Raw genomic sequence first — 11437 nt, forward strand, 5'->3', positions numbered from 1 at the left:
AAAAACAGCTAAATCACGTATGATGCCATAGATAACTAACAGTTAAACTCGATCAGCTGATGCTTTTCCGCCATCTTGCCGCAAACCAAACTGCGAAATCGCCGTGAAGTGTGCGAGTGTGGAGTCATACGTCAACTTCGTGATATGTTCGCTCCGCGACGTCGCGGCGCGATTCACGCACATAGTCTGGAGGGGGCTTAATATGATTATTTTGTGTACAAGTTTAAGCGGTGATTCCCGCGAAACAAGAAAATCAAAAATTCGTGTTCTAGATATCTGCCTGTCTATTGCTCTAATAGGAAGAGTGATAGAGACAGATAACGAAATTCAGATTTTCGTGTTTCGCGGTCATAGACTTATGATATATATAGACGGTGTCTCAGCCAGCTGTCACTGTTGCCACTTTTGTTTAGTGTACGATTAACAATATTTAAATGCTTTTAAAGTTTTAGCTGGTCCTGGATGGGGTATGCATCAGACTTATCTAAGGAGACTTTATATCGCATCTATTCGTAGCCGAATGGACTATGCCAGTTTTTTATATGATACTAGTACCAAAAAAAGTTTGAGCAAGTTAGATAAACTGCAGAATCAGTGCATGCGTACAATAGGGGGATTCATTAAGAGTACAGCAATACATGTTATGGAAAGTGAACTTCTTCTCCCACCGCTTTATATCCGTAGATTCTATTTGGCGAGTAAATACTGGCTCAAAACGAAATCATTCGATCCCACTGAAAATATTGGTACAGTGGACCACCTTGCCGCGAGCACTCAAAATCGGTTCTGGAGGCGGAAAAGGAAGCCATTATTAGTCGAAATTCATGAGTATCTCAAATCGGAAGTAATATATTCAACTAGTCAATTGGAGATATTTTCCTTAAACACGTGGATCAGCGATGTGGATTTAACCGGGGTTTTAATGTATAACATTAGTAATATGAATTTACCTAAACGTCAATGTAATCGAGCCAATTTAAGAAAAACATGTACTGACTTTATTACATCGACCTACTCAAATTACTATCACATTTATACGGACGGTTCTAGGGATACCAGTGACTCCGGTCTGGCTGTGTTTGATCCTCAGATAAATAGTAGTATTAAGTTACAGTTGAAGGTCACGACGTCATCTATGAATACTGAATTGCTGGCAATTGCTGAAGCCCTGTCTTACATTGAATCGTTCCAAACTGGTAGGTTTGTGGTGTTTACAGACTCAAGAAGCGGTTTACAACACCTGGCTCGATGCACCTCAAACTATCGAGGCGCACCGATAGCCTATAGCATATTAAGGTCAATCCGTAACTTGCAAGCAAATAAAATTGCCATAGTTTTGCAATGGGTACCATCACATATTGGGATACTGGGTAATGAGGAGGCAGACCGTCTCGCTAAAGAGGCGGTAACGGACGGTCTTGTTACTAAGTGGTTGCCATGTCACAGTGATCTTTTGTATGGAGTGAAACAGAAATGCTTTGATATGTGGAAAGAATATTTTAATGAAAGATCGCTAAGCAAAGGTATCTGGTATCGGACTATACAACCCAATCTGCTACGGATCCCTTGGTTTGTAGGGTTAAATATGGCCAGTGGCCTATTTTATAAAGCTACAAGTTACAATTTACAAGCGGAAGTCTCGTTCTAACACATAGGGTTAGAAAGAGACTTCCGCTTGTAAATTGTAACTTGTAGCTTTATAAAATAGGCCACAGATCGGATATTGTTACTGCTCTCAGGCTGCGTTCCGGACACATACCACTTAATAGTTTCGGATTCATGATGGATAAGAACCAGTCACCAGACTGTACTGAATGTGGGGTAAAGGAGGATGTGTTTCATAAGCCCGCTCCACACTCGTGCGCGAATCGCGGCGCGAAGCCGCGAACGCGAGTCTGGAGTCGATTTCGCATATCAGCGAACTAGACTCCACACTCGCGTTCGCGGCTTCGCCCGCGATTCACGCGCATAGTCTGGAGGGCGCTATATATTGGTGGAATGTGTCCGAAACGAGGTTGAGAGGGTATATTTCACGCAAAAATACAACTGCAGTTTATATGACGTGGGTGAAGTTAATAATTTTAGCCTACCCGTATTCAAAAAAGGCATTGAAAATATATGAAATTGTTAACCTAGGTATTAAGCGTAGATAATAAGAGTTAGAGTTGATTTGTTTTGCTATGTCACGATAAGGGTGGCATTTTCAATTGTGAAAAAACCCTTTTTACAAAATAAAGATTAAAAAAAAAAACAATGAGGCCCACGTTGCTGTAGCCATGTCGATAAAGTCATATCGATAAACTATCGACATTTCTTGCAATTTTAATTTTACTTCAAAGGCTTAACGATACCTAAAATGACCAAAAACGCTTTTATTCTTTATTGTGGTTATCAGATTACAATTTTATAGTTACGCCCCAGCAGGGAACCAAGGGAAAGTTCAGATATTTAATTAAAATACATAAATACCTCCTAAAATAGGTGTTCCGCAATAATTGAATTATATTATTGTATTATAATATATTCATTATCCATTAGCATTTCAATTATGTTTATGTTTAACGAAGATATTGAAGCTTCAATTAATCGCTATTTCGTTCCGCTGTCTAGCGTTTATCGATATATAACATGATTAAAATCGACTTTTGACATCCCTAAAAGAGCACACATATACGCTTTTACGCACACATATACAGACTGGGCGCATCACGAAAGGCAACACTTGATTTGAAGTCCACCTTGTCAACAGTATGGTTGTCCTTTTTTGACAAACGGCATTTTTAACGAGGGAGGAGAGAGAAATGATACTAGTTGCTGCGCCTTGAAAGAGAACAGAAAAGGTTGGGCCCTTGTTCGCGGTAGACCCACTGTTTGTGCTAGTGACCCCTCTTCGCAGAGTTTTGCGTAGAGAATATAATCACTAGATACGTTTGTTCTGATATGTTTAGTTTAGTCTGCCGATCTACCGATCCCACCGTCTATGGTCTGCGTCGTGAGTCTGCGGACATAACTTGTCAGTCAGGAATCTATCTGATTCTATCTGTGGTTAAAATTGTCTGAGCGACTGTCTCGTCAACTCGTTTGTGATTGGTCTATAATATACTTTTTAACATCGTTAGCTAGTTACCAATCAAATCTACAGAAAAATATAATTATTTATTATTTTACTAATCGCAAGAAAGTTGTGTCCTGTGTACAAAAATACTTTGTGAAATAAATCGCGTTGTAATTTCTATTATATCGATTAGAATAGGACAATGATTAAACTTTTTTCATTGAAACAGCAAAAGAAAGATGAAGAGGGTACAGCGAGAGCTGGTGGTTCACAAAAGAAAGCGTCGGCAGCTCAGCTGCGAATTACAAAAGGTGAGAGACCATAAAATAAGACGTATGAACTTGAAAGTAATCACTATTGTATACCTATTGCTGAAAAATTATGAGTCGCGCTGAGCTATAACCTACGTCAGCATCACCTAATCATGTCGCATACAGTCATTTTTACTTGAAACAATCCTTTCCATTTCAATATACTTTAATGTCTTTACAGATTTGAATGAGCTGAATTTACCCAAGACCTGCAGTACAGAGTTTCCAGATCAAGATGATTTACTCAATTTTAAACTGATAATATGCCCTGATGAGGGTTTCTATCGAGGAGGCAGATTTGTATTTAGTTTTAAGGTAAGTCTCCTGTCAAAAATGCTACCACAGATTTTTACAAGTGGGTATTACTATTATACTCTTATGAATTCATCGCTGATTACATCCTAAACCTTATTATAATTACTCTTTTTGTAAGAAAATATTGATCAAAAAATAAAAAAATCTTGGAAGATGTTGCATTGCTATTATGACATTCAGAATTAACAGAAAGAAAGATAAGTAGACAATTAGAAGGAAAGAATGACTAACTAGGGTTAATCATATGTAATAAATAATCCCCATTATCAATGTTGCAATTCATTGAAAATGAGTGCTGGCAAAATTGTCGGCTGTGGGGACTCCTAACTTTGAAGTTAGTGTCCAACTTTGCCCAATTTATTTATTAATGTAATGATTTTACCAAGAAGTAGACAAAAAAGGCAAGTCCTAGAAGACTACTGGCATAACAGTTTGCTCAACATCATATTCAGCCCAGATTGATAGCCAACCTAGTAATGAGTATGAAACTACTTCATTAGATGTAATGTAATTAGCAAACAAACACAAACAATAGATTTATTAGTTATAAGAATGGGGACACTTATAAACCTCATCACCACATTACTAACAATGACAAAAAGACTTATATGCAGGGGAGCATGGAATGCAAATGGCATAGCTGACATAGCTCCTATAAAAAATTAGCTTGAAGTCCTCTTTAAGAGCAACATAATCGATATTATGGTAATGTCTGACAGATCCTTAACTACAGAGAAACCTTTCTAATTCAGAATTATGATGACTGCATTAACCATCCCGATGGCAGCTCCCATGGTGGGTCAGCCATGTTGAAAAAGACACATATCAAACATTACATATATCTAAGACATATATGTACCATCAGCTCTGAGAGGATTACCTACAAGCCACAACAATTACAATAGAAGACAAAAATTGATCTAATAATGTTAGTACTGTTTACTGTCCAACAAGACACAATATCTCATGAAATGTTTAAAAAATATTTTCTGACCCTCGGAGACAAATACATTTGAGGACGAGACTGGAACAGTAAACAGATTGGGGATCATGGCTAATTACTTTGTATTTCATATTTGTCAACGGGCAAACCAACACATTGACTGAAACAAAATTCCTAACTGGTTAGACTTTTTTAATCAATAAGGGACTTGCAGATACATATGATGTTGAAAGCTGCCTGGATTCAACAACTGATCACTCACCAACAGTGATTGATAATAGACAATATTATATGTACATTTAGTAGAACTGCCATTTACAGAGAGCCAGATTTAACATTATACAATCATTTCATTTCATTTTAACCTTATACAATCACCAAAACGACTGAATAGCTTTTGTTGAATTCCTGGAGAAAAATCTTAACTTCAAGTTAAGCTAATTTATTATTGTTTGTTATTATGATGATGCAACATTTTATATAACTAATTTTTCTGTCAAGTCACCATGTGGTAAACAACACAGAATTTTTTTGAATATGTCCGCTTAGTTATAAACTTTGTTGGGTTGAGACAAAACAATCTTTGGAATAAAAGAATACTGTGCCACTGTATTTCTAGATATCCAGCAAGCATTTGATAAGGTCTGGCATGATGGACTGTTGCATAAAATGAAAATGGTATTACCAAACTCATTTTACGTTGTATTAAGATCATGATTGAACAAACAATACAGAAAATACGTGGTTAAATTTGGTTATGAAGTATCTCAGGTGTACAACATCAATGTCTCTTCCTCCGCAAGTCCCGCAAGGCTTGGACCTGTTCTTTACTCTAATTTATAGCTGACCTACCATGTAGTGAAGAAGTAGTAATGGCAACATATGCTCACGATACGTCCTGTCTTGCACAGCCGTGTGTATACTGAATGTTTCTGGATTCTGATATATGAGATTTTATCTAAGTGGTCACTCCAGGAATTTTCAGTATGGCCTAAGTATATATACCTACTTTCCCCTTTGGTTAAATGACAACTAAAAATTGGGGACAGTGATTACCCACATTACATTAGAAATTACGAATACATACAGGACATTACAAATGGTATTTATTACTGAGTAGTTTCAGATTCAAAAGTAGCAAACAAGCACTTTCATGTATATATGTATATTTTTAGTGTGGAGTAGGTCTACTCCCCTACTCCTTTGTGCCCAGTTGGCACCAGGAAATCTGAGACATCTAAGTTCTAACGTTTCCATCTGTTCTGTACTAATTTATGTATTCCATTCCTTACAGGTAGGACCAAACTATCCTCACGAACCTCCCAAGGTGAAATGTGAGACTGCCGTATACCATCCTAACATAGACCTTGAAGGAAATGTCTGCCTCAACATACTAAGGGAAGACTGGAAACCAGTGCTGACAGTCAACTCCATAGTCTATGGACTGCAATACTTATTCCTGGTAAGTGAAGCTTGTTTTAATACCCCCTTATTCATAAAACGTTATGTGCCTGATTTAGTTAAATATTTATCCCTTTCTTACAAATACATAATTCAAAATGTCAGAAAGTACATCCGTTCCACACCAATTTTGGTGGCTGGCCATAAGCCGCGCGTGGCGCTGTCGCCACCTATTGGCCATACCTGTCATCGTAACAGACGGGTTTTGTTAGAAAGTGAGTCTTCTGTACCTAGTACTATTATTTATTCTGTGCCAGTAACGCGTTTATGAATAACGCCAATAGCCTATATAGTCCAACCAATTTGTCAATAGAGTGAAATTCAAAATTGGTGTGGGAGGTCGACCATTTGTTCTGCATTTTTTTTTATTTGCCCCCACAATACATAGAATACAGAAACCAAAGAAATGGAAAGAAATTGTTGAGAGCTTACGAGTAACGCGTGACGCATGAATAAAGAACATACTTGTATGTTCATAACTGAATTCGTAAACTTTCCTAAATATTCAGGGTTTTCCTCGAGTCCTTCTAGGTAACCATTCCTGTCACTAAATCCATCCTCTGCCCCGCCGCCCTTACCCCTCTTATACTTAATTTATTTATCAAGGGCCATATTACATATACCTTATACTCCTTATAGACTAACATACATATCCATTTCATAAACTAAATAAAAAACAACACTATTTTGCCGACAGTACGGCGTGGCTCAGGCCCGGAACCTCCGAAACCCCTTCAACCCCTGATCTCTGAACCCCCAATTACCCCCAACCCCGTCCTCACAACTCTTACTCTCATATCCCTCAACACCCAACCCCTCCACTTCCAATCCTTAACTTTAACGAGGTTAACTCTCATCTCTTAACGCCGACCCCTCTTATTGACAGTTAACTGTGTAGACGATTTGCATGTGTTGCCTAGCTCAAACAGGCGACAAGTAGTAGGTACATCAATTGTATGTATTTCCTTGTTTGCCTGCAAATCTACGTCATTAGCATTTTACCTTGGGCATGCAAAAAACAAATCCTCCTAAATAAATATGTGCTTATAATTAAATCTAGCATCACAACTTTTCTAACAAGTAACAATACGAGGGCTGGCTGGTAAGTCTCCGAAATGAAAGATTAAAAAAAATATAATTAAAAAAGTAATAATGTCATTCTAACCTCTTGGCTTTTACGTTAATGCGGAAGCAATATCAAGTTTTTATAATATAAATAATAATATATTAAAGCGACCTAAAGAAAAACTGTATTCATTTTCGTGAAAATGGAAAAATCGGAAGTGCGTGCGGTAATTAAGTTTTATGTTTTGAAAGGCAAAACTGCAACACAAATTAAAACCAAACTGGATCGCGTTTTAGGATCTTCTTCGCCTTCTTTAAGCACAGTTCACACTTGGGTTGTCGACTTCAGACGTGGTCGGCAGAGCTGTACAGATGCTCCCCGCAGCGGACGGCCCAATGAGGTAACGACTCCGGAAATTATCAACAAAGTAAAAAAAATTGTATTGGATGATCGCCGTGTGAAGTTGGTGGAAATAGCAGAGATGGTAAACATTTCAAAAGAACGTGTTTTTAACATTTTGCACCAACACTTGGAAATGAACAAGCTCTGTGCTCGTTGGGTGCCGCGTCTCTTAACAGACGAGCAAAAACTAACCCGCAAGGATGTTTCGACGGAGTGTTTGAAGAAGTACAGGCATAATCCTAACGAGTTTTTACGTCGCTACATAACGGTTGACGAGACGTGGATCCACCACTACACGCCTGAGACAAAAGAACAGTCTAGGCAGTGGACAAATCGGGGTGAACCTGCCCCTAAGAAAGCAAAAGTGGTTTTGTCAGCCGGTAAAGTAATGGCAACCGTATTTTGGGATTCCAAAGGACTGGTTTTCGTGGATTACCTTCAAAAGGGAAGAACCATTAACGCCCAATATTATGCTGATCTGCTACAAAACCTCGATAACGCAATCAAAGAGAAAAGGCCTCATTTAAATAAGAAAAAAATTTTACTCCATCAGGATAACGCCCCTGTTCACACGGCTAAAATTGCAATGGCTAAAATCGAAGATTTGCACTACGAATTGTTACCTCATCCCCCGTATTCACCAGATTTGGCCCCTTGCGACTTCCATTTGTTCCCAAATCTCAAAAAGTGGCTAGGCGGACAAAAATTTTCGTCGAACTCTGAAGTCATAGAAGCTGTTAATAGGTATTTTGAGGGACTCGAAGAATCGTTTTTTAGAAATGGGATAATAGCCTTGGAGAAACGTTGGGCCAAGTGCGTGGACTCAGAAGGGACCTACGTTGAAAAATAAAATATAACATTTATATATATTGTCTTATTTCTGTGCCGTTTCGGAAACTTATCATCCCGCCCTCGTACACGCTACAAAGGCGCACTGGGCACATCGCAGCCTAGCCTAGGCTGGATTAATCTCAATTAGCAAGGACTAGCATATTAGCTAGAGACTTCCTAAATTTTATGGATATTTTTTATAAATGACTGTTATTTTCCCTAGTGCTTCCTAACCAGTTGGTATTCCCCAGGAACCCAATCCAGAGGACCCACTGAACAAGGAGGCGGCAGACGAGCTGCAGAGCAACAGGCGGTTGTTCGAGCAGCACGTGCAGCGCGCCATGCGGGGCGGCTACGTCGGCTCCTCCTACTTCGAGCGCTGCCTCAAGTGACCCACGAACCAGCTGTGAACACCCTCAACAAAGCATTTTTTATTTCTTTAGAAAATTACATCACGCTATATTATCACATAGGTCAGTGTTTTAGCTAAACCGGTCTTATGAATGCAAATAAACTTGACATGTATAATTTGAAATACTCGTGGCGCTGTAGCTGCATGCTTTTTACGCTTTTTAATTTGACTTCAGTGTTTATACAGATGATAAAATTAAATTATTACTTAAACAATAGATTGCTAGCACAAAATGTTGATTCTCGCTCGCGCACCACAGACTAGATATTATGTACCTAACTAGCATGACCGCGTTTGTGTCCTTTGGCGAGCAATCTTCTCTAACTGACGAGTATGAACGAAAGTGCAAGAGGGACAAATGCCTTATGTCGGCCATAAACTCGATCATGCCATCCTCGCACGTATCATACCGATAAGATTTTGTGGAACCGTTTTAATGGAACAGATGACTCTACACAGAACTGTAATTGTGGACTGTAAATCGTTAGCAGACAAAATCTTATTGGCATCCGTATATAACCCTCTATAAGAGTGCAGTTGTCTGTGGTTATAGAAAGACCGACATTGTTTGTCGCGAATCTAGGCGTACGCAATTAATTGTTTTAGCCATGGAAAAGTTTGGGCACCAAGTGGGAAGAGCGATTTTTTTTTGCCTTTTAGAGATGAATTGGGTGCCTGCCTCAGTGTACATAAAGAACTAAATATTACATCTAGTTTATTTTATTATTATTTTGGAATGAAGCACCTTGGTGCACTCGCCTCTGCAGTGTTTTATAATAAACTCTGAATAAGAAAACTGCCCTTTGGTTTCTAAATTATGATAGTTATATATAAAATGTCAGGGTTCAACTGCTACTTCGCTAGGTACAGTCAGCGTTATATAGTAGGTAGCATCCAAAGTATTCAAATACAAATCATATGGTGTACCGAACTATTTGAATACTTTGGTTGCTACCTACTATATGACGCTGACTGCTTTTGAGAAAACTAGCAGCAGTTTGCTTGATTGGGTTCTGTAAAATACTCTGTAAATTACTACATAATTGATTATTATCTACTTTTTCGGTTAGACGTGTACCGGTGGATTCATCAAATCTGGCGGGAGAAAAATAGAGACAATTACTGATGTAACAGCATGTATACGATCTCAAAATTCTAACCCGTATTTATGTAAGTTGCGGGGCCAATTACCTACAAGTAAGAGGACGGAGGCACTTTTTTCTGCGTTTATACACTCATGTTCTCTATTCGCTACGCCACTTGTACGAGTGTGCAAATAAATACGGAGTTATGCACTTAATGTACCAGTTATCATAATCACTATGTATTTTTAGGAATCGATTTCGATTTTGCTTGTTCATCGATTTATCAAAGCTGGTATAAATATTTGAAGTAAGGTGCATGTGAATTATAATCCATCAAGTACACCTTAAAACTGAAAGTCTGTCCATTTTCAGACGTGCAAGATATGGATACCTACATTTTTCTAGCATAGCATTTTGATAAAAGAACGTGTCCATTTAACTTTGAGGTCTGAAAATGTGTATGACGTCCTATACACCGACGTATTGTTATACCGCCTAAAAGCCGGCCATTAACGTTTCCTACATCAATAATGCTATTCACTTGTCTAGACCAAAAATATTATACTATTTCTCGATTATAATAATGTACGGTTGTAACCTTTGGTTGTAACTCTAGTTGTCTCTTTAGATTTGAGTTATATGTATTTGTTTCTAGACAACTTGACATTGGATTTTTAATAAAAAGTTCAATAGAAAGTGCTGAAGGGTACACTGACGAGACGATTGCTGCTCATTTTAAGTAAATATGTTGTGAACTGCAAATCCAACTAAGAAATATAATACTTTTTAAGATTTTAATGTAACGTCATGAATGTTTTGTATAATTTTGTAATCATAATTCAATAGAAATCACTTTTTCCAATAGGATTTATCCCAAGCTTTATGTGTTTTCTTTTTTGTTTGTAACGATAATCCTTTCAAATAACTGCTATTAATAAAATACCTAACTAAATGTGAACAGCAAAAATATAAGTACATAGTAAATGTTTCGGTCTGTAAAGTATATGTATATTAAGATTACTTTTGAGAATAAACTGTGAAACATATAGTTGTATTTATTAGCAATGCATTTTCGTGTTGTTTACATTTAGTTATTTAAGTAATTAAACCCCTTCATATGTAACTGAAATGTAGGAAAATTTATATGTGTCGTAAACTGATTTTTGGCGCTCATTTGGGCTTATTAGGTTGGCAAACGCTAAAACAAACACATGTGTATTTATTACTAAGAAGAGGGTGATTCGAATAATGCACTGTAAACGAAATAAAGCAGTGTCATTCCCATCTGTGTCCGCACCTGTCACTTTTATAGGAATAGGTACCTACCTACCCAGATTCATTTCCATCCAAGATAGGAAGGAGACTATTAGCTGCTATTAGCAATATATGGTCCCCGACGGCGGGCATAGATGGGAACAGCAGGCCCAGGCAGGCACATATCATGATAAGGAATCGTTCCCGTCTGTGCCCGCTCCACGTAACTAATGCGGGGACAGATGGGAAAACACCAATAAAGTACTAAAAAATAATGTAAAAAACGTAAACCACGTTTATTT

The 11437-nt window shown here is 37.9% G+C and overlaps 2 protein-coding genes across 2 annotated transcripts in view; one reads left to right on the forward strand and one right to left on the reverse strand.

The window, feature by feature from the left end:
* LOC134678556 (probable nucleoporin Nup54) overlaps positions 1–11437 on the reverse strand; it is a 294899-nt gene that overhangs the window by 190942 nt on the left and 92520 nt on the right. The gene's annotated exons all lie outside the window — the stretch shown is intronic.
* LOC134679495 (NEDD8-conjugating enzyme Ubc12) lies at positions 3096–10950 on the forward strand. The gene is made up of 4 exons (XM_063538424.1): positions 3096–3366; positions 3548–3681; positions 5919–6086; positions 8636–10950. The coding sequence occupies exons 1-4, from the start codon at positions 3258–3260 to the stop codon at positions 8774–8776; spliced, it is 552 nt and encodes a 183-aa protein (XP_063394494.1). The 5' UTR covers positions 3096–3257; the 3' UTR covers positions 8777–10950.

Source organism: Cydia fagiglandana, chromosome Z (assembly GCF_963556715.1).
Source record: "Cydia fagiglandana chromosome Z, ilCydFagi1.1, whole genome shotgun sequence".
In the NCBI taxonomy this organism is placed as follows: domain Eukaryota; kingdom Metazoa; phylum Arthropoda; class Insecta; order Lepidoptera; family Tortricidae; genus Cydia; species Cydia fagiglandana.